Raw genomic sequence first — 27,989 nt, 5'->3', positions numbered from 1 at the left:
TGATCACATTTAAGCACCAAGCTTTCTTTGTAATTCCACAAATACTAAACAAATAAAGATGATGTCAACAAACTTGTAACGAAAACATTTATTTTTCATACATGATCATTTAAAAGTATGAATTACAAAGGAAACTAGATCCTTTTTTTCTTTCTGATTTTACAAATGACAATAAATATATACGGTACCATTTTTACAACATATGATAATTGTATGTCACAGTCAAGTTATTCAAGATTTATATTCACCAGCATTTTCAGATTTGAGATTCAAATCTGTCTTATTTTGATTTTGCTATAAAATTCTTTTAAAACATTGAGTAAAATGCTGTATATAAATCATATGTTCAAATATGTTCATTTCACAATTATTTATATTTCGATACTTTTTTTTTAAACAGAAACCATTTACAAGACTGAATCTGGGCCTAAAAGAAGACTAAAGATGTTAGTAATTTAGATCCAAGGATAAAATCTTAACAGTGGACATTTAGCTGTTTTTAAAAAACATGAGCTCTGATTCACATGCATTAGTATTCACAATGGTCAATATTTTGGCATTTTAATGTTTTATTATATAATCTTTCATGAATGGCATTTTATGCTCAATACTAGAACTCCGCGAGTCGGATGTGTCGCCTGACGAATTATTTACTGTCGACATTATAGCTGTTAGATTGGCATTTTATTCATTTATAGACAATGATGTTGCCATTTAACTTTCAAGTGTAGGTGGCATTTGAACCCTCAATCAGATATACCTACGGAATAAGTTTCAGGTTTAAACCTCCTATAGTTTACGAGATATGCCACGGACAAAACCTAAGCAAGAAAATTAACGAAGGGCAATAACTCTAAAAATATGGCAGCAAGAGTAACGGTTCTTGTGCACTGCACTTGCCCTCAATGAGATCTATCTAGCTATGAAGTTTCAAGTTGATACCTCTTATATTCTTCAAGATATGCCCCGGACAAAACTTTAAGCATGAAAATTAACAAAGGGCAATAACTTTAAAATTAAGAAAGCAAGAGTTACTGTTATTGTGCACTGCACTTGCCCTCAATGAGATATATCTAGCTATGAAGTTTCAAGTTGATACCTCTTATATTCTTCAAGATATGCCCCGGACAAAACTTTAAGCATGAAAATTAACAAAGGGCAATAACTTTAAAACTAAGAAAGCAAGAGTTACTGTTATTGTGCACTGCACTTGCCCTCAATGAGATCTGTCTAGCTATGAAGTTTCAAGTTGATACCTCTTATATTCTTCAAGATATGCCCTGGACAAAACTTTAAGCATAAAAATTAACAAAGGGCAATAATTTTAAAACTAAGAAAGCAAGAGTTACTGTTATTGTGCACTGCACTTGCCCTCCATGAGATCTATCTACATATGAAGTTTCAAGTTGATAACTCTTATATTCTACAAGATATGCCCCGGACAAAACTTTAAGCATGAAAAATAACAAAGGGCAAAACTCTAAAAATATGGAAGCAAGAGTAACAGTTCTTGTGCACTGCACTTGCCCTCAATTAGATCTATGTACATATGAAGTTTCAAGTTGATAACTCTTATATTCTACAAGATATGCCCCGGACAAAACTTTAAACATGAAAAATAACAAAGGGCAAAACTCTAAAAATATGGAAGCAAGAGTAACAGTTCTTGTGCACTGCACTTGCCCTCAATTAGATCTATGTACATATATGAAGTTTCAAGTTGATACCACTAATAGTTTAGGAGATATACCCCGGACAAAAGTAACCCCTATATGTCGTCTTTTCAGGCGACACAAAAACGACCATAAAATTAAGATATATACATGTATGATTTTTTTTACAATCAATACAATACAAAGATTATTTTAATAATAAAACCATTGATCTATCTCCTGTAAGACTGCTGACTAGGTTTATATCCCATACTTTGGGTGTTCATACCAGGGGCTTGCACTGGGTTTGAAGTGCTAGCAGTTTGTGGGGCAGCATTCGGAACCCCCATATGGAAGTTCTGCTGATAATAATAGGAGGAATAGTCACTTGGTCCACCTGGCTGAACTGCCTGCTGATTGGCTGATGAGAAAGTCACCTGACTTAGAGCTTGTGTCTGATTGGCTGATGCTGCAGCCATGTGACCTGAAGCTTGTGAATGATGGGCTGATGTTGCAGCTGAGGTTATGTGACTTGTTACAGCTTGTTTCTGATTGGCTGAAGGTTCATAAGGTTGTGTAGATGCTTGGGATTGCTTGCTTTGAGGATAAGTCTGCTGTTGAGAACTGGGCACAGTACTTGCCACACAAGATGCAGCAATCTTCTGTTTTATCAATTCTGTCTGTTTTCTAATAGATTCCAACAACATTCTTTGTGGCTGATCAGTATTGGCTGTATTGACAACCGTAGTCGCAACACTAGCAGCAGTGCTTATGCTAGTGGGTGAATTTGGCGGTGAAGGACTTGGTGGACCAAACACGTTTCTGCCGGACACAACTTTATCGTCCTTCTTCACAGAGAATGCTAGTTTTGGTGTTGGGGCTTTTTGTCTCAGGAATGATGGAACCTTCTTATCTGAGGAGGAATTTCCCAATCCCGGTATGTTAGAAGATGGCTCTGGCTTTTCAGCTGGCTGCAGGTAATCCTTCAGGGAGTCAGTAATTGATGAAAGCTGTAAAATACATGTATTTAAGAATCAAAATTTGACACGTTTGAAGAAACAGTAGAAAGGACATTTTTTTTCTGTGTTTCTGTGCCCCTAAATTAAAATAATTAAGATACAATGGTGGACAGCACTCTTTTATGTGATGCATTTTAGGTTATATCTGGATATCATTGTCACATTTCTTACCTAACTGTATTTGAATTGGATTAACGCTAACTAAGCAATAATATGTTTAGCATCAGAAAAAACAACAACAAGAGCTGTCACAGTATGTGACGAATGCCCCCGAATGTGACATTGGCCTATGAACAAGGTCAGTACATGAAAAGTTGATCTTGTCTTTACGTGTCAAATACATATGGCAAGATATTTTAAATTGCCTCTGATCATAAAAAAATACCAACCATACTTGACAACCTACACTGTTATGTCCTTATATTCAGAATTCCCTTGTGAATAGATACTTAGTGTATCTTTCACCTTAGAGGTAGGGACATGGGTCTTGAACGTGACACGTCGTCTTGGTATGTCAAACACATGTGGCAAGTTATTTTAAAATCTGTCCATACAAAAAAAAGTTACAGCCCGGACACGACAAACTATACTCTGTGTCCTTATATGCAGCATTCCATTGTGAATAAACACTAAGTGTGACCTTGAACTTAGAGGTAGGGACATGGGTCTTGCACGCGACACGTCGTCTTGGTATGTGGAACACATGTGGCAAGTCATAGCCCGGACACGACAACCTATACTCAATGTCCTTATATATGCAGCATTCCATTGTGAATAAACACCTAAGTGTGACCTTGATCTTAGAGGAAGGGACACAGGTCTTGCACACGACACGCCATCTTGGTATGTGGAACACATGTAGCAAGTTATTTTAAAATCTGTCCATACAAGGGAAAGTTACAGCCCGGACACGACAACCTATACTCTATGTCCTTATATATGCAGCATTCCATTGTGAATAAACACCTAAGTTTGACCTTAGAGGTAGCGACATGGGTCTTGCACGCGACAGTTGTCTTGGTATGTGGAACACATGTGGCAAGTCATTTTAAAATCTGTCCATACAAGGGAAAGTTACAGCCCGGACATGACAACCTATACTCTATGTGCTTATATATGCAGCATTCCATTGTGAATAAACACTAAGTGTGACCTTGACCTTAGTGGTAGGGACATGGGTCTTGCACACGACACGTCGTCTTGGTATGTGGAACACATGTGGCAAGTCATTTTATAATCTGTCCATACAAGAGAAAGTTACAGCCCGGACACAACAACCTATACACTATGTCTTTATATGCAGCACTCCATTGCGAATAAATACTAAGTGTGACCTTGACCTCAGAGGTAGGGACACGGGTCTTGCACGCGACACGTCGTCTTGGTACGTGGAACACATTTGCCAAGTTATTTTAAAATCTGTCCATACAAGGGAAAGTTACAGAGCCGGACGGACGGACAGACGGACGGTGCGATTTTAATATGCTCACCTTCGGGGGCATAAAAATGCATTGAAAATAACATTTTAGTTTCTATTAAAGATACAGTCAAATAAATGCAGGAACTCAATTCCATCTTCTATTTATAGATGCATTTCTTGCTCTGAGGCGACAGTTTATAAACAAATTTCAACAGGCACTTTAATTTACCTCGACTTGTTTTTATCAGCTCTTAGTTTTTATTATTGTTGTTTACCCCAAACCTATGTCTGATGTCACTTAATAAACATCCATCAATTTAGGATTGTTAAAATACACATTTCTGAGGGCCTTACCTCCTTGGGTGCATTGTGTAGCCTGTACTTGAGGAGTGACTGTGTGAGAGCGTTGGAAATCTGCAGGGCCATGGCTGCGTCATCCTCACTTGAGATCATTGACGATGTCTAAAAAGAAAATAAGGACATCATGCCATAGTGTGCTGGAAAATGTAAGATGATTGAGGATTGGAATCAGCAGGGCCCTGACTGCCTCATCATCACTGAAGGTCATTAACAACAGCTACAAAGGAATTAATAGACGTAAGCAAGATTCAGGAAGGATTTAATGTTTTTTTGCAGTCTCTGTATTTTAATTGTATCATTATGGTACAGTTTTCTAAATTTACTGTAAAGTTTCTATATATAAAATAAGCAGTTAAGTCTCTGTATTTTAATTGTATGGTACAGCTTTCTAAATTTACTGTAAAGTTTCTATACATAAAATTACCAGTTAAGCGTCTATCTTTTAATCTTTTCAATGTGTGGTAATGGCATATCTTTTGAATGTTCAGTCAAGTTTCTATATTTTCAATAAGCAGTCAATTTTCAATGTACATGCTCTGAACATGTTTATTTACAGTAACAAATTTTTTACAAGAAAAGGTGTTCATTCTGATATGTCTTACATCACAGGTATAGTTGTAGATATTCATCGTGTATTTTATCAAATCATTCTTACCAGGCTTTGCAATATCTCGGACACGTTGACAGTGGGATTCTTGGCAGCTTCCTGCAACAGGCAAGAATATGAGAATGAATGGTGTGCTAGTTTTGGGAATTCGACCAAATTTTACTATAGATAATTGGAGATATAAAACTGATCAATGATTGGAATATTTTTATGCATGAGCAAACACCACACATTTGGCATGTTTGACTTCATTGTTTTATAACTACAAAATTAATATCGTTTCTTATGCGTTTTCTGTGTGTTCTATGTTATTTTTCGTTCATATAGCATAAATCAAAAAAGCTCTTTTGTGTACATATTAAAATATATTTGTTAATTGTTTATGACCAAATAAATATTGATGGTCATCATTTTTCAGTTATTCAGTGATTGGAGCAACCCTGTCATTTTCTACAAAAAACTTTCATATGCCTGTCTGTATACCAAATGGTGTATAATTAAAAACTATTTTGTAACCTTAAGGCAAACATCAAATGGTCATCATCAATTGACGTTACAATCTTTTGAGGGGTCTAGTGGTTCAGGTGTCCGCCTCTCACTCAAGAAGTTGTGGGTTCGATCCCCACCAGGGGTACTTTCTTATGGCCTCTCAAAATGGGAAACAGTACTAGTTTCTACGCAGGAAACAGACTCAAGATTTATTCAACAAGCTATCAGTTTTCATCACAATCGAGCTACAAGAAATTTGTATAAACTAATCTCTTATAGATACAAATATTCAAATGGGGATGCTGTCCAATTTGTCAGTCAATCAAGAAGTGGAACTCAACAAATATTTTATTCATTGATATGGGACTTAGTACAAATGTGCATTTTGTTATATGGACCAAGTGAACCAAGTTTCATATGAGCTTCTTCATGCGAACAAAGTAAACGTCAACATGAAAGTTAATATACAATGACTGCTCCAATTCCAACAAGCTTAAGTCAATACCTAAACCTTTTCTTCAAGAAAAGAAGAACTAAAGAAGAGCACCGATGGGTGAACGCCAATGCACAAGACTTATTAAAGCCAGAGTTAAGGGCCTTGTTATAAGTGTGAATTTAATTATCTTTGAGGTTTTGGAGATATAACCAAGGTTCAAGGATGTTGTAAACAACGTCGCTGACAACAACACCAAGGCTATGACGGTGCCTCAACTGACGGTGCCTCAACTTTTTCATTTTCGAAAAACAGAAGGGCTGAAAAATATATTTCATATTGTCACCTCTTGCAGTTGCCTAGCGGCATCAGTCCTTTGTCTGCTAGCAACAGAAGGGTCACCACTCAGTGACAGACTGGCTGATCTGTTGGACAGAAACATACAAATTTAGCATAATATTATACTAAAAACAGGAAAGGGTTGAAATTAAAGTCACATCATTTCACTTAAGAAGAATGTCATCTAAAAATACCAGGTAATGCTATGGAGGAACAATTTATCCCTAAAAATAACAATTAACAAACAACTTTGACAGATATACACAACCAAATAATTTTCCAAGTACAATAATGTATTTAATTAATTTAGTGTAATGTGGCCTAGATTTTTCAATCATTATTTTTTTTATAAATTTGCCTTAAGCATTTATAACTTCTCTTTGAACTGGAGCTCAATTTTTAACATCACAAAATGTATTTGAAAAGAGAACTTTATCATAGAAACAAGTTATCTCTTAGATTTCCTGTAAAGTACATTCAAAGAACACTAACTGGTCCTGCATGATATCCTTGGCCGTGGACTGTATATTCATAAGCTCTCTTCTCTTCATCTGGTCTTCAAGTCGCGTCCTCTCGTTGCTGGATAGGCCCGGACTTCGGCTGGCTTCAGGCATACCTCCACTTCTCTGGCCGATCTGCCGCTCCCTGTAGGTGTGATGGTAGTTAGGAATAATTAAGACATTTCGATTTAACAATGCCAACTAATGGAATGGCTCCCTGTATATGGGATGGTAGTTAGGAATAATTAAGACATTTCTATTTAACATTGCTATCTCATGGAATGGCTCCCTGTATATGGGATGGTAGATAGGAATAATTAAGACATTTTTTATTTAACATTGCTATCTCATGGAATGGCTCCCTGTATATGGATGGGATGGTAATTAGAAATAAGTAACATATTTCTATTTAACATTGCCAACTCATGGAATGGCTCCTTGTAAGTGTGATGGTAGTTAGGAATGATTAAGATATTATTATGTGTTATGGAACCATAAGAAAGGTGCATACCAAGTCTGAAGAAAACAAGTATTTAACAGTTACTGATCCAAAACAAAAAATAAGACGCCACCAGACAAAGTAACCTTTATTTGTCTGCTATGTTTAGCAGGCGATAGCAAAAACAAAACTGACCTCTCTTCAAAGCGCCTCAGCCTTATCAGGTCGATATCTTCCGTTTGTTCCAGCCTCGCTCGTCTGGCAATCATGTCTTCTAGACGATCCTTCTCAAGTGAGTCAAGGTACTTCCTGCGTGCCATGACATCGTCCAGACGTCTCCGTTCATCGTAGGGGTCAGCAAGACGATGTCGCTCCATCATTAGACTGTCCAGGTATCGACGTTCATCTAACATTCGCCTGAGGACAAGGAGGAAACAAACTTACAAAACCTTTATTTTATGTATTTTATAATCATGTTTGATTTACCTTAAAAAACACAAGAGCACAGCATAAAAAGGATTGTTAAATCTGCTGTTAATTTTTAATCTATTTATATAAACAAATATGTCAGCAAAACAGATTGGACAGTGAACACTGTCAACAGAATTACATTACAGGAGTTCATGTCTTTTTAAAGTTTGCACATTCAAATACCCGGTAGACAATTAAGCCATGCTACCTAGTTATGTAATACTTACCATAATACTGCCTGACTGACATGTTCATAGTATGCATACTTTTTTATTGTAACTATTAAACCCTTTACTTCATAGATAATACACCCTATCAGCTACTACTAGTGTCTGCCCTTATCAGTAATTGGATTATCAGCAACTTATAGGGAGCTGGCCCCTATCAGTGCCCTATCTTTATAGGGGTATTGGAAAAGACAGTAGGAAAATGACACCTGCTCTGTTTAAATCATATTTACTACACCAAATATATTCTATATATTACTGTATATTGAAATAATTATAGTAATTTTACTAGGTATGTTCAAACATATTTTGGACTTCCGCATTTCTACCTCAAATGTATTACATCTAATCATATGGGTATTTCGGAAAAATGAGTTACTATAAAGTAGAGTTAATTATGAACAGCATGACATCACGTTGCTCTCTGTGTTCAGTTGTGTTGATATATTTTTCCATCATGGAATAAAACATCTCTTCATTATGATATTTTTTAAAAAGAACAGGTGCGGCTACAATATCAGAAATCATACATTTTGGCAGTGCTAATTATGAATATCAGTTAATGCTATATGTTAATAAATAAGTGATTTAATATTGGCCCTGTGATTTGTCCAAGGGCAGTCATATTGGCTCAATGCCGAAGGTCGAGGGCCAATACGACTGTCCCAAGGACAAATTACAGAGCCAATATCAAATTACTTATTTATTGACAATTTTATTAAATTACTTCATGGATACAGAATTTAAACACTAAATTTATTAAAAAAATGTATTAATTATAACAAAGAACCACTCTTATATACATAACACATTTTATATTTGTCATAAATTTTATATATTTAAAACAAAATGGCTGCCATTTCCGAACTTCCAGCTGCAAATCGATATCAATTTTTGGCCCTGTTTAATTAGCCAAACAAATCCTTTAAAATGTGGGCTGTATATCAATATCATTTTTCGGACCAGGGCTGCTAACTGATATAGATATTGGCACTGAGATAGAGAAGGCATTTGCATTATTGGACGAGGCAAATGCTGTGTTTAAGGGCTAAAAATTAATAGTTATATAAAATTGTCAGTTAATGTTTGATGATCAACAATTAATCAATGATTTTACTTACAGCATCATTACTACTTACCGCTCATAATATGGGTCATTATGTTGATGGAAGTCGAACCTCTCTCGGTACGATACTCTGAAGTCTTCTCGGCTATATGGGTCATATGATTGGTAAGGATCTGGCTGATATGGTTCTCTGCCATATCGACCGTGCCTGAATATAGTGTTAAAAAGGCTATATAGAGTGAAGTTTATAGTAGGAAGATACATGTAACATAGGACAGCTGTTATCTGGGGCCATGATTATAGTCTCAAGTCTGAGTTCGGACTCAAGTGGCAAATCCGCAAATCTTCATTTAATCGGAACTTTCCTTCTAACTGAGAACTAATGATGAAATATACTGAATTTTAATATGAAAAATTGTACCAGCATTTGGAAGTCTATTTAGATCCAAACAAACCCATGTGCAGCTCTTAATCAGAGTCAGCATACACAGTGCCCATAAGACCACATTTTTGACTTCAGTTTCAAGTCCGAGTCTAGACGTAGACTCAGAAAATCATTTTTATAAAAAATAAACTAGAAGCGCGGCAATGCGACGAAACCAGGTTTTTGTTATGGGCAATCAGAAATTATAGCCAATTAATTTGTTGTATGACTTTATCTTTACTTTTATCAAAAAGAGACGTAACTGAAAATTACTGTTGGCGGAAACCATTTTTTTATTTTTAGTAATAGTGACCTTGACCTTAGCCCCTCCCCACTCAAAAGCAATTCCAAGCTAGCTCTTCACATAAGCTACCTACACATGCACTTAGTTTCATCAATATCTATAAATGCTAACTTATGTTATTGGGCAGAAACCATTTTTCTATTTTTAGTAACAGGCGACCTTGACCTTAGCCCCACCCCCCTCAAAAGCAATCCCAAGCTAGCTCTGTACATAAGCTACCTACACACCAAGTTTCATCAATATCGGTCAATGCTAACTAAAGTTATTGGGCAGAAACCATTTTTCTATTTTACGAAACAGTGACCTTGACCATTTTTCTATTTTAAGTAATAGTGACCTTGACCTTAGCCCCTCCCCACTCAAAAGCAATCCCAAGCTAGCTCTTCACATAAGCAACTTACACACCAAGTTTCATATATCAATATCGGTCAATGCTAACTAAAATTATTGGGCAGAAACCATTTTTCTATTTTAAGTAACAGTGACCTTGACCTTAGCCCCTCCCCCCTCAATAGCAATCCCAAGCTAGCTCTTCACATAAGCTACCTACACACCAACTTTCGTCAATATCTATCAATCCTAACTAAAAGTTATTGGGCAGAAACCATTTTTCTATTTTTAGTAACAGGCGACCTTGACCTTAGCCCCACCCCCCTCAAAAGCAATCCCAAGCTTGCTCTTCACATAAGCTACCTACACACCAAGTTTCATCAATATCTGTCAATGCTAACTAAAGTTATTGAACAGAAACCAATGTTTGACGCCCGCCCGCCCGTCCATCCGCCCGCCCAACGACAACCTCATTCTAATAACCCGGTTTTCGTTGAAAACCTGGTTAAAAAATCACCTTGATGCGATTTATTTTAATCAAATATGTAAATAACAGTAAACATTTAAAAGTGATGTAAATCAGCATAGTTCATCATCAATACTATGCCAGAAGGAAAGTTAAAATGAAATGGAGATTGGCAATTTAGACTCTTGAGTCTAAAGTCAGACACTGGCCATAGACATCGTCCATGTTTAATAATTATGCAAGTACTAATGAGTTTCCTGAATTTGAAGTAAGTTAGTTCAATTTACAAGAATGATTTCACTACGCATGAATGTCTAATTAGGGTACAAATATGTGGTTGGAATACCTTTATCTTTCCTTAAAGATGCACTATTGCTCCAAAATGAGATTTACCAAAATTAATAATATCATTATAAAAAGGATGATTAAATGTCGAAAACAATGGTCCGAAGGATACCAAGTTTAATTTGAAAGAAATGAGCATAAAACATGGTATTTCTACCTTATGCGACTAGAGTAGACCACAGTAAATCTTTTAGCTTTCACCAATCATTATATATTTTTGTGCTTTCTGCTATTAAATACGCGGTTACATTTTTAATATCTTCCATAGATGCATTATTTAGTAAGTAGTTAAAGGTATGTCCATTTTAAAGTTTTTAATCGATATACATACATGGGCCTATCATCTTTAGGGTACCGTCTGCCTCTGTTTTGGTCATATCTGGTTTCATAAAAGCTATCCTGTGAATTGTCGTCACCCCAATCCTCCCGTTCAAACCGACCCCTCTTTGGACCCCAATGGCCTCTGTCTTCTGCTCCAACCTGACCATGCCTTGGAGGCGCATCTGAGGACATAAATTGTGAGCGCAAACTTTGTATAGTTTTTTGAATATATTTATGAACAGTCATCGCCATAAGACTTTTGGATAAACTAGCTTGAATTGAAGCACATGTGAGATAGCAGTTACCACATGATATATCAAAACCTTGTGCTTAAGTCACAATCTCATTGCCAAAATTCTACCATTTTTAAAAAACATTCTTGTGTCAGAATTACTCCATAACTAATTTACATAGTTAATGATAATGCCCTTCTGGTAAATTTCTCAAAACTTTTCAAAAGTCTCTTTCACCTGAAATTTCATAATTTCCATAAAAAGAGCAAAATCCTTACCGCCAGATTGCTCCAATCGTTCCTGACGTTTCTTACGTCTGAATTCCTCCATGACAATCTCGGTCTTCTCCTCCGTGTCAATCTCTCGTAGTGTACTAGCCTTCTCCGCCAGGGCCATAGCGTGACGCTTCATATTGTTCTGTAATACAAGCAGGGGTATTATATAACTACAATTTACAGACACCATTTACTAGTATATCTTGCTTTATGAATTTTGATAAACTCATGCTTTTTTCCCCATTTTTCCCCAATAGTTTTTGAATGTAATTAACCTAACTGTCATTTTATGAAGCATCATAGCTGAAGAAATGCTTGTGCCTAAATTGTGATAATGATCCTGCTACAAATTTAGTTATACATAATTATTGATTGGATATTATCGTTGTAAAAATGTTGACCCAATGTCCAACTCAAAAACTTAAATACTGTTAAAGACATCAATGCTATGGTAGAACTTTTTATGCCTCCTTTAGTGAGGCATATAGAAATCACACTGTCCATCCATTTATATTGTATCTCAGCTTTACATTTATTACTTATTTACTTTATCTCTTTCAAAATCAATCAATTCATGTTCTTGCCTCAATCATGAAGTTCACACTTAAAAGTCAATTGGCCATCACACAGATGAGGCCAATTCAGGGGCATTTGTCATGCTTCTGTGACAGGTCTGTTTTTTTTATCTTAGCAAAAAACCCACAATCCATCAAAACTTACGTCAAAGTCTTTCTCATCATTATCCACATCCAGTTCGATCTTCACACGAACCTGACCTCGCCCTTCCTTCTTGTAAATATCCTTTGCAAACATCTCACAGTTTGCATTTATCTCCGATTTCTTTTTCTTAGAGTTGAACTTGGTCAAATGTTCATAGATGCTCGGATGCTTAGCTTTCTGAAAAATATAAAGGGGCTTAACTCAATAATAATCTCATTCAGTGTTATGGTCCTTGCTACAAATATACATGTCATTTATATATATATTATACTTTACATATATGTGTCCCTTCTTGGTATATATATATATAAAGTTGATCGGTCCGCATATCACTGTATTTTAATATAAATCCAGTTTTTATGACTTCAGCAGTACGGACCTGTTCAAAATCTAATATAGACTGCTGACATCATAAAAATGGTGAGTGCTGCTTGCGATTTTGACAAAGGCAGAAAAAAATTGAAGGCAAAGCTATTAGCTTTGTTAATTGAAACACTTCAAAAACAATGGTAAAATAAAGTGTTCGGTGTAATATAAGGCTAATGCCTCAATCCATATACACCTTCGGGGGCTGACTGGTCGGTCCTTATAATGTCATATGACACTCATCAGTGTGTAATATTTCTTAAATAGATAGTGTGGTAAAAATCAGATTATTTAAGACTCAAGTTAATACCAATGACAGTTTTCAAATTACCAGTCACCTAAAGGATACTGTTTTTATGCGGAACAGAGAAAGCCAATTATAACACAAGCACTATGCCTAGACTTTGAAAAACATTCTAGAAAACAAGAGGAGTGCAGAGGGACCATAAACACTTGTCTGGTGTTCTTTGAATACAAAGGGGCATAACTCAGGAAGACAGTAAAAGATGGAGTAATGGACCTTGCTGTATATAAGCGTATTGTTTCAAGCAACATGTGTACCAAGTTCTATCTTGAATTTTCTTTTAGTTATGACCAAACTTTTTGCACCACAATGCATGTGACACAAGGGCTACTGCAATACCAAGACTTCTTTTCTGCAGAAACCAGACAAGCTAAAACTATATCAGACAACCCATTACCTCTAAAACAATCATATGATGGTCACACTGATAAAAAATGTCAACTGATGTGATGCTGATTTGTATAATTACATCTGTCCATTGGTTTACCCTTTCAGGGATGTGATTGATCTGGCAGCTGAAGGGCTGATGAGTTTTGGGGGTGCTTTATGCCCCCATTTAGGATGAAACACCCTTCCTCTAAGGCAAAACTGGCTTTTTAAAAGCCTTTTTGAGGGCTCTCCTGACTTCAAAATTGAAGTAATCTGGAGTGTGAATACTGACAACAAATAATTAAAAAGCAGTTTAACTATTTTTTAAATCAGTTTTTAGACCCTGGAGCCATAAGTTTGCGGGAATCCATGCATCCGCAGACAAATCACATCTGCTCTCTTGTAATTTGAGGGTGGTTTGGTGTCATGTCATTTTAAAACAAGAGATCTACTATAAATGTAAACATACAAACAAATTGAGCCTATGCTTCGACCCCACGATGTGTGATATGATAGTACTGACGTCACACTTGGCCTCACACAGGTTACACACGTAGCGAGGGGCCACCTTGGGATCACTTTTCTGAAACTCTGTCACATAGTCCAGTCCTGCACAAAAAAGGCAAGAAATTGGTGCTTGGTTTGGTCAAACCAATATTTATTTTGATAATACAGTAAGTTTATATACACACATAATAGCAAGTCGACATATAATCACAAAGCAATCATGGTAGTCAATATTTGTAAGTATCAGATATCAATAAGTTGTGCTAGCAATTTAAGTACACAGTAACAGAATCGAGAAGTTAGCATTAATGCTTTTTCTTAGTCTCTTTTCTGTGATTGGTGGATTGGTGGTTGAACAATCTAATGGAACAAACAGAGGGACGCTGGTGATCGCCATTCGCGGCAAATATGACAAAATCATAAAAAGTGGTGACAGTTTTTATATTCATTTTATGGGCAACAGCTTCAATTGTGATTTTCTGTAATATTTACTATTTCAATGACACAAGCGACACTGATTTGCCTACACATGTAAATTAATAAGCATGTCTGTAACAAAGGGAACATTGAATTGGGCTATGAAGAAGTTGAACATTTATGAATTTGGCAGAAAATGTTAGACATTGTGTTTAACTGAGGTGATATTAGGTTTCAACAGCCAGATATGTAAAGTTTGTATGTATTTATTATCTTGTTATGAGTTATAGCATTGAATTATATGAAGGCTGAAGCGTGCCCATCCTGGGCTCAATGAGACCAGAAGGGTGCTTCTGATAATGGACAGTGTGCAGCACCTTTCCATATATCTTCAGCTAAAACTCTTATGCTATAAAAAAAAATATGTGTTAAGGATGAGACAATTCCAAGTTCCTACCAAGTATAGGATGGGGGCATTCCTGGATTGTTTTCATGCATTTCGCCTCCACTTCTGTTTCAATCATGATTCCACTTGTCTGTTTCTTCTTGGCCTTCACCTTGACTGTAAGTAGATCATGAAATTACATGTTAATTGCAGACAGAATGCTTGTTGCAAGATAAGGCTGCATTAATGTAATATATTACTTGTTTAGAATAATGGTAAACAATAACTGTCACTGGAATGTGACAAATGCCCACCAAAGGCTAGCCAATTATATTTGGGCTTATATGGATAGATAGCCTTTAGTATATAACATATTTTCATAATGACCTCCCCATGCAGTTCAGCAATATTGATCACCAACATATTTTTAGAGCAGAGTATGAACACGAATATGAGATGTCACTTAAATCTTGAAAAAATATTTTTTTCCAGTTTTCTTCTTCACATTACTCTTATGATTGTTGTTATCTTTTTAAAACTTAGAGCTGAAATAAAACCACATAGAATCACACCTTTCAGGTACTGGAAAAGCATACAAATATAAACTCTGAATATTACAGTTTGTTAAATACTACTGATCAATGCAAAACATATCGCAAAATATGGTAGTTTGTATCCCACTCCAGTGTAATACAGCCATATTCCACTCGGCCGATGTCATGTCATTACAAGTTTAATTGCGCAAAAATAAAATGATGTTCAAAAACATGTGTCATAAAAACGACATTTAATATGAAATCATGTCTTTGAGATATAAACCAGTAATGTATACATTATACTAAAAGGGATGATAGTACTGTCTTTTGATTTCTGTATATTTCGATTTCATTCAGCTAGTGTTCTCATGAAAGCCAAATCCTCCATGATCCAAAAGCAGTACATCTTAAGCATATTATAATATCTTACCGGTGTTGTCTTTTTAACTGAAATAACCTATTAACTTACCTTAAATCTTGACTTACCTTCACAATAGGAACTAAATCATATACAGGACAGCTTCAAGAGGGAACAATTTTAGGTCCAAACATTAATCCAAGTATATTAAACTTTAAAACATGACAACATATTTTTTGAAGAATTCTGACAACTTCTCACATCTTCAATATCACAAATTTAGATTTTAAGCTGGTAAATCTATTTAAATAGAAATAAACTGATGTCATGTTTTGAAGATTAATAGAATTGTTCTATATTGAACAAAGTCTTCAAATATACATACAAGATGTTTATTTCAAACTGAATGCAAATGTCACCCTATCTTTAATTACTGACGTACATGTAAAAGGACATTAGGGCCATATGAAGTCTATTTCATAAAAGGGCTCCAGCCCATACACAAACAAAAGTGTGCATACATATATGATACAAACATACCATCAATGCACATATCATACTATCTCTTTTTTCCAATAAACATTTCTGTGTAAACATACAATATTTTTTTAAACTTAGTGATTTGTTGGTCAGGCTCTGAAATATTTATTTCATTTTGCTATTAAAAAGAGTTAATAAATTGATAACACGACAATAATGTTAACTGAAAATCTTGATCTAACGATATTTTCCCTTACGTTTATTGATAAAAGTCTTCAAGTATGCATTACCATGGGTCCAAGTAAGCAGGTATAAACACACATAAACACTAATTTGTTCACAATAAGATGTTGAGTTGCAAAGCTGTCGAGTTACAAATAGCTATTTCACCACCAATTTCTTCTGTCAAAACCTTTTTAGATATCATTATTACTAAGAACCAATTCAAATGCAACAATATACTGAAATAACGTAACGTTACATCAGGCATTTCAAGCTATATCCAGCAATGAGGAAGCATTTATTTATAACAGAACCGTCTGCAATTATAGCATGATACATTGCTACACGAAACACATCCTGTAGTTTCAGATGAGGGAAGCCTTTCCCCAAACTTTTTTCATAAGCATCAGGTGCCGCACAGATTCTATGAATAAAGAGCTCTCATGAGATCATTGTTCGGTGTGTAAAGTAGCTATCCACTGATCTCAACTATACTGCACTCTACTGCAATGGAACTGATGAAATGTTCTTATTCCAAACAAGCTAATTCTTATGGTATTGACATCCCATGTCATGATTTTCAGGCTCGAAAAGTGGGTTTGAAGTTGACAACCAGGCAAAACGTTTCCATTTTGGCAGATAAACGCTCCCAATATCACTGCATTAGAACTACAATGAAAATTCCTCATACCAAGCGAGCTAGTTTCTTGGTACAGATCACTTGTCGGCTGGTCATGGTTTTCAAGATGAGGTTGCTGTTTGCAGTCATCTAATTCAGTCTATAAGAAGATTCTTTTCTTTTTGATCCTGATGTGCTTTCAAAATTGAAGCGGCGTCAGGAAGTTCTCACGAAGACCTCATCACTTGTATCAGTAGTTTTTATCATTTCTGATTGATGAGCAAGTATTAATTCTATCCATTTTTTACACCGATAGAGGTAAATGAGCTTCAAAAATACTTTCCATTGTGTTTTTAAGCTAAGAATAAAATCATCAAGCATACAATGAATGAAATCATTATTTCATAGAAGCAACAAGAAAATATATGTTAATTTAAGATATATATGTTGTCTGTCCTCAAAATCTCGTCTTAAGGCAAGAAGTGAAATTGTTATTTAGTGCACAAGTGACAAAGTAAAATCATGTTCAAATTAGAAAAAAAATATGTCATATTATTTGTTTCAAACCTTTCAATAAAAAATCTTCTATTTAAAAAAAAATATGCTTCAGCCATTAAAATAGACGAATCAGTAATGTCAGTATATTCATAATGAGAAGCTAGCTGTGAAATAATAAGACTGAATCACTTAAATAATTAACAGTTAATTATATAGCGTTTTACTCACCACCCTTCGCTGCAAGCTCCAAGTTCTGAAAAATACAGAAAACGTAGTCAATACATGTATATTAATAATCAAGTCTTTTAAAAATAAAATCTGTAAAAATGTTCGGAAAATAATGAATACGTTTCAATAGACTTTCTTGCAATACCAAAACATTAACTTGAATGAAAATAAAAAAATACAAAGATTAGGACAAGCCCCATAAGTTTTCATAGTATTACATAAGATAAAACAATTCTGCTTGTATTTCTTTTATTTTCCATCTTTCAAAATTAATTTTATGTTTTATTGTATTTGTTCAGTAGAACATAGACAAATAAGATTTAAATTCTTACCAAGATATATAAAAGTGGGAAGGTGGATGATTAGATTTATGATGTAAAAAAAGCAAGTGGCATGCTTAAATTTTGGCACTTTTTCATTCATTACTGACTAATTCTGCCACAGGAAATATAATGTTTCTCCGGCCATCAGTTAATTATCAAGAATTTAAACAAGAAAGAGCACTACTGTAGAGAACCAACGCCAACATTGTGTACATTTTATCCAGTCAAACATTATGCATAACTAAACCATTATTAATGCAAGAGTTATGGGTCTTTCTCCAAACATGCACATTGTCTAATTCAACATGTGTACTAAGTTTCATCTGAATAGCTTGATTACTTTTTAAGTTATGGCCATGGTTAAAGTTTTTTGCAAGGCAAATATGGCACCTCTGTAAACGCAAATGTGATGCAAAGTCATTAGTGGCACCTCAGTTAACACCACCTGATGCCAGGGCTACTTCTATACTTAGACTTTATTTCTTCAAAGATCAGATGAGCTCAAATTGACAAATCACTTCTCTTTAAAATGCACTCAATTATGCATTAATCCATCAATACAGAAAAATCATCTGTACTCTGCTAGGCCCAAGAACACAGATTTACAGCAAGTATTTAAGTTTCTACTTAAATATTTCACTTGCATTAAATCTGTGCATTTTTTAAAGTCCATCCCTTGATAGTGTACAGTTCTCGTATCAACGAAGCACAACTTCCTCATTTTTTACCATTCTGGCACAGCAAATATAAAAAAAATTCTCTGGCCATCAATATCGTTAATCATCAAAAATTAAAACAAGAGCACTGTGGAACAAACCCCAACTTGTGTATGTTTTTCCAGTCAAACAGGGTGCATAACTAAACAATTATTAAAGCAAGAGTTATGGGTACTTCTCCAAACATGCACATTGTCTAATTCAACCTGTGTACTAAGTTTCATCTGAATAGCTTGATTACTTTTTTAGTCATGGCCATGGTTAAAGTTTTTTGCAAGGCAACTATGGCACCACTGTTAACACCACCTGATGCCAGGGCTACTTCTATACTTAGACTTTATTTCTTCAAAGAACATATGAGCTCAAATTGATAAATCACTTCTCTTTGAAATGCACTCAATTATGCATGAATCCATCAATACAGAAAATTCATCTGTATTCTGCTAGGCCCAAGAACACAGATTTACAGCAAGTATTTAAGTTTCTACTTAAATATTTCACTTGCATTAAATCTGTGCATTTTTTTAAGTCCATCCCTTGATAGTGTACATTTTTCGTACCAACAAAGCACAGTTTTACAGCAAGTTTTCTTCAAATGACGAAACTATCAAACATTTGAAGATTGAGTATTCTTATACGATACATATTTAATGTGTTTAGGAGTCTATGATTTCAGTATACTACTGTAATGTTGTTGTTTTTTTCAATTTAGGACATTTCGTATATTATTCTTGTGTATACAACAATAGTTTGCTGTCATAGTAATTCACTTTTCAGGCATTACAGTGAAAAAACTTATTACCAATGAGCTATGGAATGGTTTTATTTGTGTATAAGCGTTTTGTCCCAGTTGGTCTTTTCAGTAACAATTTTTATTTGTTTTAAATTTCAAATCATTTTCCACTTCATTTTCTTATGGAACAATTTAATACCATATTTCATATTGTAGTAGAAGGCTTTTCTTAATCATCAAAAGCAAGCATCTGTATTTTTTATGCATGAATACTACGGGCACAATATTTACAAGCATTGATGTATTCATTGATACCATTCATTAAAAAAACAAGCCATAAAAACTTTAAACAAGCCCTGCTATATAACATCGAGAATTTGAGCATGCCCAAACAGCATCCTACAAGAGCTGGGCCTGTGCTTATTTTGACCATTGGTATAACTATTAAGAACAATATTAAGCAATTTTTAAATTAACATTATTTCAGAACAGAGTTACTTAAGATGGTGTCCAGAATTTATCAGACAAATAATATGTTAAGCCTGAGACAACTAGAGCTGTCACAGGAGTGACGAATACCCCCAAATGCCGCCTGGACACAGGAATGGCAAACCATTCCTTTGAAAAGAGGCCATAACTCCAAGGTTACTGCACACTGCATCTTCTTTTATCATGCATGTATTGTTTTATTTAAATCTGTTGAGTAATTTAGAAGTTACACTGCTGACAAGAAAAACTAGCCATTCATGAGTTATCGTCCGGAAACCGTTTTTCTGTTCTTAGTAACAGTGACCTTGATCTTGGCCCCACCAGCCCCAATATCGAACTTGACCTGTATCTTCTGATGTTACACCTGCGTACCAAAAATTGTTTGAATCTGTCTAGCCTTTCACGAGTTATCGTCCGGAAACCGTTTTTCTATTTTTAGTAAAGTGACCTTGACCCCACCAGCCCCAATATCGAACTTGACCTGTATCTTCTGATGTTACACCTGTGTACCAAAATTTTTTCAAATCTGTCTAGCCTTTCATGAGTTATCGTCCGGAAACCATTTCTATTTTTAGCAACAGTGACCTTGACCTTGGCCCCACCAGCCCCAATATCGAACTTGACCTGTATCTTCTGATGTTACACCCGTGTACCAAAAATTGTTCAAATCTGTCTAGCCTTTCATGAGTTATCGTCCGGAAAAAGTTTTTCTATTTTTAGTAACAGTGACCTTGACCTTGGCCCCACCAGCCCCAATATCAAACTTGACCTGTATCTTCTGATGTTACACCTGTGTACCAAAAATTGTTCAAATCTGTCAAGCCTTTCATGAGTTATCGTCCGGAAACCGTTTTTCTATTTTTAGTAACAGTGACCTTGACCTTGGCCCCACCAGCCCCAATATCAAACTTGACCTGTATCTTCTGATGTTACACCTGTGTACCAAAAATTGTTCAAATCTGTCTAGCCTTTCATGAGTTATCGTAAGGAAACCGTTTTTCTATTTTTAGTAACAGTGACCTTGACCTTGGCCCCACCAGCCCCAATATCAAACTTGACCTGTATCGTCTGATGTTACACCTGTGTACCAAAAAATTTTCAAATCTGTCTAGCCTTTCATGAGTTATCGTCCGGAAACCATGAAAACCGACAGACGGACCGACCGACAAGCTCACTCCTATATACCCCCTCAAACTTCGTTTGTGGGGGTATAATTATATGCAATGTGGCTATGGAGAATAAGTAAAGATGTGTTCAATAATTCAATGCTTTGTCTTACAGTATTGGCAATATTAATAGCTTGCACTATTTTTTCAAGTACATGTATGAACTACTTGCATTAAAACTGTGTCATTGTATCTCACATTTGTATTTTAATTCATCATTGTTTCATATATCATAAACATTCCCATCAAAACTTTTGAGGGGAATGTTTAATCCTTTCTACGAATAAGAAAGATCTTCGCCATTTGGTTAAATGTCTGAAGTGCAAATTTTAACCATACAAAGACAGGCTTCTTTGAACCGGTCCAAAATTTATCATATAAATATTAACTGTCAAATTTGCTTTGAATACTTTTCAAGACATAAAGAATAGTCTTTTGAAAAGCCTTTTCTTAAAGAACATCTAAAAATTTCCCCATAAACAAAGTTTGTGGCTAGTGTTGTTATGAGGGTCGATTATAAATAACTAATCAAAAAGGTCAATTCTGATTTTGCCATGATTGATTTCTGAAGAGAAATATTAAGATTTCACCTCCTTTCTAACAAAGCAGAAATAATCCCAGCCCCAAATTTCTCATCAAATTTAATACTGCTTTTGAGATACATGGAAGAATCTGCATAGCCGTGCATTTTTTAAAAACTTACTTAAATGCCTGTGCCTGTTTTTTTGTGAAAAACCAGCTCGATAATTCCCAAAATTGAGTAAAGTTATCGATAGTAAATATCTGATACCAGCACAAACGGCAGCTATTTTATTTGTCCATTTATTTCACCAGATTAAATGTATTTATCAATTCTAGTATACCTGTATTTCATTTTTTCAAGTTTTGGTCTGAATTATTCATTATCACACTTTTGTTTTATGTTAAAAACAGTTATACATTTGTCTGACAGAGTCAAAACCAGTAGCAACTGCACTACAACCTGTTTGAACAATTTTGTCAAGGTATAAAACATTCTTGCTATTTACATTGAAAACGTATGTTCGCATTCCAACTCTGTGAACACATGCAACTGGTTATCCCACAAATGGAATAACAATGGGGAAACCTGATCATCTTTATTAAAAGACATTCTTACCTCCTTGAAGAAGACTGCAGTTTTAAAATACATCATTTTACTTACCGGAACCTTTTGCGTGCATGAAACTCCAAGCCATTCAATGCTGTTTACAAGTACACCATCAAAGCTTTTTTAAGTTTAAAAGTAAAACATACAAAATCAATTTTTTTCCAATTTCTTACTTAAATCATACTTTTAATCATAGAAAAATTGAGAATTCTTACATGTTTGTGCTGTTTTCCATCGATGTGAGCCCGAAAAGCCTGTGCCCCTGTACATCGAATTTCACACAACTGAAATAAAAGAAAACAAACTTAACCCTTTGCATGCTGGGTAAATTGTCGTCTGCTCTAAAATGTTGTCTGGTTTATTCTAAATTTCTTTCAATTTACTTAAAACTTTGGGGATATATTGACCGAGTGGCAAACAGCTTGGAACCTGACCAGGCGCCGAGTTACTCGGCGGCTGGTCTGGTTCCATGCTGTTTGCAAAGCCTTTAAAATCGCCATCAGCAGCTTAAGGGTTAAATAGAACAACATACTGGAATAAAATAAACATACTGAAATTATCAAGATACTGAAATAAAAAACAACAAAGTTATGTTAAGGTTAAAACATTTTGAAGAATTTTTTCAAAAGTAGATGGGATCCTCTGTGTTATTGCCACTTTACTCTGGAGTCCTAGCAACGGCTCCAGCAGGTCCAGGGCAAGGCAATTGTGGGGGTTATCCCAGTCAGAGCCCCTTTGAATCTTCTGGGTTTTAAGCTTTTTAAGAGCCTTACATTTCATCTAACCCTATGAGTACGAGTAAGCTAGTTGTAAATAGTAAGAAAAAATATAGACCAAATTTCTCACCTAAATAAGAAAATCACATAGATTCAGAGATGAATTATCTGAAGTTTGAGGTGAGAAATTTGGAGCTAGTGGGGACAACATGGGAAAATTAAATTAAACTATTAAGTTTGATGAAAAAGTATTTTTAAAAGGTTTATGAATAAATTTAGATTGAAGTTTGTTTAAATGTCTAGTCAAATATGCTATTAAAAATCATTCAAAGCACTTATTTTATATAAAATTGACAATCATCAACCATGATTTTTAGTAATTAATACTATATATATATAATATATATACAAAAAGCCTTCCATATACCGGGCAAGAATAATTATCAGGCAAGTGACTCTTTCCAATCTGCTCTGGATTCAGGTCCCTCTCTTCGATGTTCTTACGCATACGGATGGAATCTATCATGTCATTGTCAAGATCCATCCAGTTGTCTTCCACCTCAAATTCATCCTTAAATTCTGCATCAACATTTTGTGGCCTTGGAGCTGGAATCTGAACCTCTGAAAAGGCATTGGTTAATACAGGGCTGGCAGGGCTTTTTCTATAGTACCCACGGGTCCGACTATCGGACCTATTCCCAATTTTTTTTATTTTAGAATTCTTTTATCCCGTCCGGGTTCATTTTCAACATCCTCATAAATTATGTGATATATTAAGGTTTTTTTTGGAAATTAAACTCGGAAATCATTGATTTTCATAACATTTGGAGATCAGTATAAAATGTTATCTATCATGATTTATTGCAATAGATATATGATTTACGTTTAAGGATTGATATTTTTGGGTCTTTTAAGTACGGAAAATAAACTAATATTTAATCATTTCCTAATTCGCAGGAGACTAGACAGCTTTTTCTTTTAACTGTAAAATTTCCCAATTTTGGCATTTTTACAAAGCAAAATTTCACAAAACGGGCATAAAAAGCCCTGGCTGGTATTCATAAAACACCTTAAGTCATTTCCATCTTAAGTCATTTGCTAACTAAAGTCATTTACCAAACATAATTATCTCAGCAACTTAATAACACTGAAAATCTTGGAATTTATTATTCTACATTTGGAATTAAAACATACTTTTTGGCATTGGGAACAAAACTGAATATCAAATATAAAAAGGAAAATGGGTCTTGCATCTTTAACAGTCCCCAGCAAGTAAAATTGAGTCAGGGATGTAAGTTTTCTGCATTGATCAGGGAAATTCTGTAAGGATAAAAAATAATGGTATTATTTGACTATAAAACTGCAAGAAATTTGAAGAGTAATCAGACACATAAAAACTTGAACTTACCGAGTACAGATTTATCAACTATTTCCTTATCATATTTCTTGTCTCCCTTCTTTCTTTTTGCCTCCATAACAAATGCTGTGTGTTGCATTCCTCTGGTATGAGCATGGTACGCCTAAAAACACGTAATTCATGGAAATTCTACACTGTCAAGCAACTAGCAAACAATGCTGTTATGAGTATTTGGAATAATATCCTAGATTGGCAGCAATTTTCTTATTACTAACTTAAAACTTTTGCCATTTGACTTGTTTTATCCCTTTTACACGTATGGAGCTATTTTACCGATTTCAGCCCCACAAAAATACAATACTTTTTCCCAAATTGTGAAAATAAAAATGCCATTTTATGTTTATTTCTCACTAAAGATGTACATTTGTACCCCAAACTGTTTTTGAAAGGAAGAGGTCATGTCTTCTTAAAGAAACTATTTTTTCTGTCAGTCTATTTAAAAAAGCATTCTTGTTGATTTCTAGGCAAAGTTAAATTCTCGATTTAAGTCAAATTAAAGCATTTTCCCCTTCATTTCAATCTTAAAAACCCATTCCCAAAAAGGTAAAATGGAACTCTGTATACACAGTCTTTATAAAATGTAAAAGAAAACCCAATTTGAATTTTATTTCAGTTGGGTTTGTACCCAGGTTAATCATCTTATTCTTTTACTAGTTAATCTCGCATTTTTTTTCTTGCTGGTCATATTGCTTTAATGCTGCATACCTGAGAAATTAAAGCAAAAATGTAGAGCACCAAAAATGACTTGTTAATTACAAATTCCAGAAAAAAACGTGATGGGTGTTAACTTCAAATCCACATTTGAAAGTCCTTAAAAAATGTTGTTTTTATTAGCAGAAGTTACTAATTTTAAGCTGAACTTCATTACCCTTTTGCCTAGTTTTGTATTATTATTAAGATACCGAAAGCCACAAATGCACTGAAGTACACCAAGGCAATTTACCTTTAATGAGTCAAACTTCTTGTTACAGTATTTGCAGAAGTCAGTGTCTTCATCTGATGATTCACTTTCCGCCTCCTTCGGTTCTTCTATTACTTCTGTAGCTTTATCTTCTGCACCTTTAACTTCCGGACCTTTTACTTCTGTACCTTTAACTTCTGTTACAGTACTTGAACCTGGGGTTTGATCAGTAGAATTTGGCTTATTCGACATTTGGCTGATTGATGTGGCTGCTTGATTACTATCTTTCAAAGGAGACTTAATTCCAAACTGTCCACCAACTTTATTAGTACTGCTCGGATTATGATACTGCCTATTGCTTTGGCTTGACATGCTAACACCACTACTCTTTGCCTGACCAAACTGTCCAACTGAGTTCCCATATTGTTGCTGATTTTTCCCAACCCCAAAATGTTGCCCTCTATTCCCACATCCAAATTGTTGCTGGTTGTTGCCATAGTCACCACGCCCCTGTGCCCTTCCACGACCTCTTGAACTTTGGGCTACCCTTCCTACCGCTGTTCCCCTCCCTCTGGCTTGATACACTTGACCTGCATATGATATGAAAGATGTAATTCAAAAATGTAATTCATTCAGTATCTGTTAAATTAATGTTCATGTTCTAGTAGTTTTATATTAAATGAATTATGCATGATAAATTAAGCAGCCAGCAAATATTCCTTCAAGATTTATGCACCAGTCAATTGTAACCATGCCCCCCCCCCCCCGGTACGGGGGTATACCGGGGATAGCCAGGGAAAAGGGCCATGTTTTTACTTTCCAGGTGCCCCCCGCAGGGCTGGTTAACCGCGGTGGTTTTTTCATAGCGCCAAATAAAGCTGAGATTGGGCCTGATATAGTCTCTGGAGTGCATTTTAAAAGGACTCAAATTCAGAGGCAAAACACGCCAACCTAAATGGCCTTCAAAATGACTTTTGGCAATTGGCTTCCAGTTTCAATCATTTTTAAGTGCATTTGGTACAGTTTTATCATTGTTATGCAACATATTCACATGATTATGCTTAATATAATTTCGCACAGTTTCAATTTAAAGAGTACTGGCTAGGGTCACATATCCGAACACTTTTTGAGGTTTTTCACAGTTATCTTGGAGAGTTTTTGTTGTAGTAAGTTAAAACTGTGTATGAAACATCTTTGGTTAATGTGACAAAATCTGTCAAAGTACAGATTCACGAACTCATCAATTTTATGTCGAAAATCGTTCAGTTTATGGACAGTAAATCACCCTTAAATTTATGCTATGGACGGCACAAACACCAAACACTTGCAAAGCGAAAATACATGGTCATACAATTATAATTTATAAGTATGCTTTATTAAATAAACACTTAGCTGTAAAGTTATTTATTGTTGCCGATGTTTTTCAAAACATGCAATTCAAATGTAAAGCGTGATTTCTATTTATAAATTACTTGAATGTGGGTCAACATAACTGCAAAACTTAAAGATGCGCGTGCGCCCTCTGACGTCATTTCCGCATGTGCTACATTTTGATCTTTAAGCATAAACACTTTGAATGGCATTTTTTAGAAAAATACTCAACAAAACAAGATGAAACTTCGCAAGTGTGACCAAGGCAAGCCTCTGTATTGATCTAGATCATTGAATAATCGATCACGGTAAACAAACGCGTGTTTTAGAAGGTGTTTGGGATTTGTGTCCTGTTCGGAAATGTACCGTCAACCAGTAATAGCTTTTTATGTATACATAAGAAATATCAAAATATTAAAAAGTATCCCGTAACGCTCATCATTGTTGCTTGTGCACATAGACTGAAATATGTCTAGCTTGAAAATATAAACCAAAATAACCCTTCACAGCACTAACAAAAAATAATTTTCAATATGTTTACCTCTTCCACCTCTTTGGTAAGAAGTGCTTGCGACACCACCACCAGCAGCACCAGTTTGGTAGTTGGTGGCACTATTGTAATTTGGGTATTCAGTCGCCTGTGATGTGTGATAGTCATAGTAATCGGTGCTGGTACTTGTTCCAGCAGCACGTTCTTGTTGGTCATAGTTTTCCACATAGCTTTCGTTGGCATTGTACTGGCCGTAAGGGTCAGCTTGATTTTGATATTGATCGTAGCCAGATTGTTCGGAATAGTAAGATTGGTCATAGTATGCTTGGTTTGGGTCGCTAGTCGTTTCAATCTGTGTATCAGTTGGTTCTTGATAACTATCACCACCCCCTGTATCGTATTGTTGCGCATAATAGCTCATTTTCCTTATCTAAAATCTAAAAGGTAACTTTTTTCTGCAGATAAACAATATAGGACAACCCACTACCCTGATATTAAACCGTTAGTCAAAACGGCTTTTCATCAAACGGTGTCGAGTGATTTGTAGTTTTACACACCAAAGTATGAGACCTAAAAGCATCATACTCCCGATCAAAATTGACATACTTGAAAAGTAAAGATAAGTCTCATTTTCTCATCGATATGAAAGCAAAACTTGGCTATACTTTTTAAAGCAGCTATTCTTAGGATGTTATGTAAATTTAAACAAATCAAAATGGTGCTTTTTCTGCGTTTACAGACCTCCATGTATGAAAAATAATCTTTTTGGTGAACACTTTTGTAAAACTTTTGATAGATGTGTCAGTCTC

At 35.2% G+C, this 27,989-nt stretch overlaps 1 protein-coding gene across 1 annotated transcript; it reads right to left on the bottom strand.

Annotated features, from left to right (window-relative positions):
* Positions 1–64: 64 nt before the first annotated feature.
* On the bottom strand, positions 65–27,651 carry LOC128243340 (uncharacterized). The gene is made up of 18 exons (XM_052961052.1): positions 27,232–27,651; positions 25,362–25,909; positions 24,410–24,521; positions 23,429–23,622; positions 22,501–22,569; positions 17,730–17,754; positions 14,861–14,965; positions 13,949–14,088; positions 12,441–12,617; positions 11,724–11,862; positions 11,223–11,394; positions 9,096–9,230; positions 7,454–7,675; positions 6,812–6,964; positions 6,327–6,405; positions 5,107–5,157; positions 4,446–4,553; positions 65–2,662 (listed from the first exon to the last, which is right to left on the bottom strand). Exons 1-18 carry the CDS (start codon positions 27,599–27,601, stop codon positions 1,886–1,888), a joined length of 3,576 nt encoding a protein of 1,191 aa, XP_052817012.1. The 5' UTR covers positions 27,602–27,651; the 3' UTR covers positions 65–1,885.
* Positions 27,652–27,989: the final 338 nt, after the last annotated feature.

The sequence above is a fragment of the Mya arenaria genome, chromosome 8 (genome assembly GCF_026914265.1).
Source record: "Mya arenaria isolate MELC-2E11 chromosome 8, ASM2691426v1".
NCBI classification, from domain to species: Eukaryota; Metazoa; Mollusca; class Bivalvia; order Myida; family Myidae; genus Mya; species Mya arenaria.
This window is presented reverse-complemented; position numbering and strand designations above follow the sequence as displayed.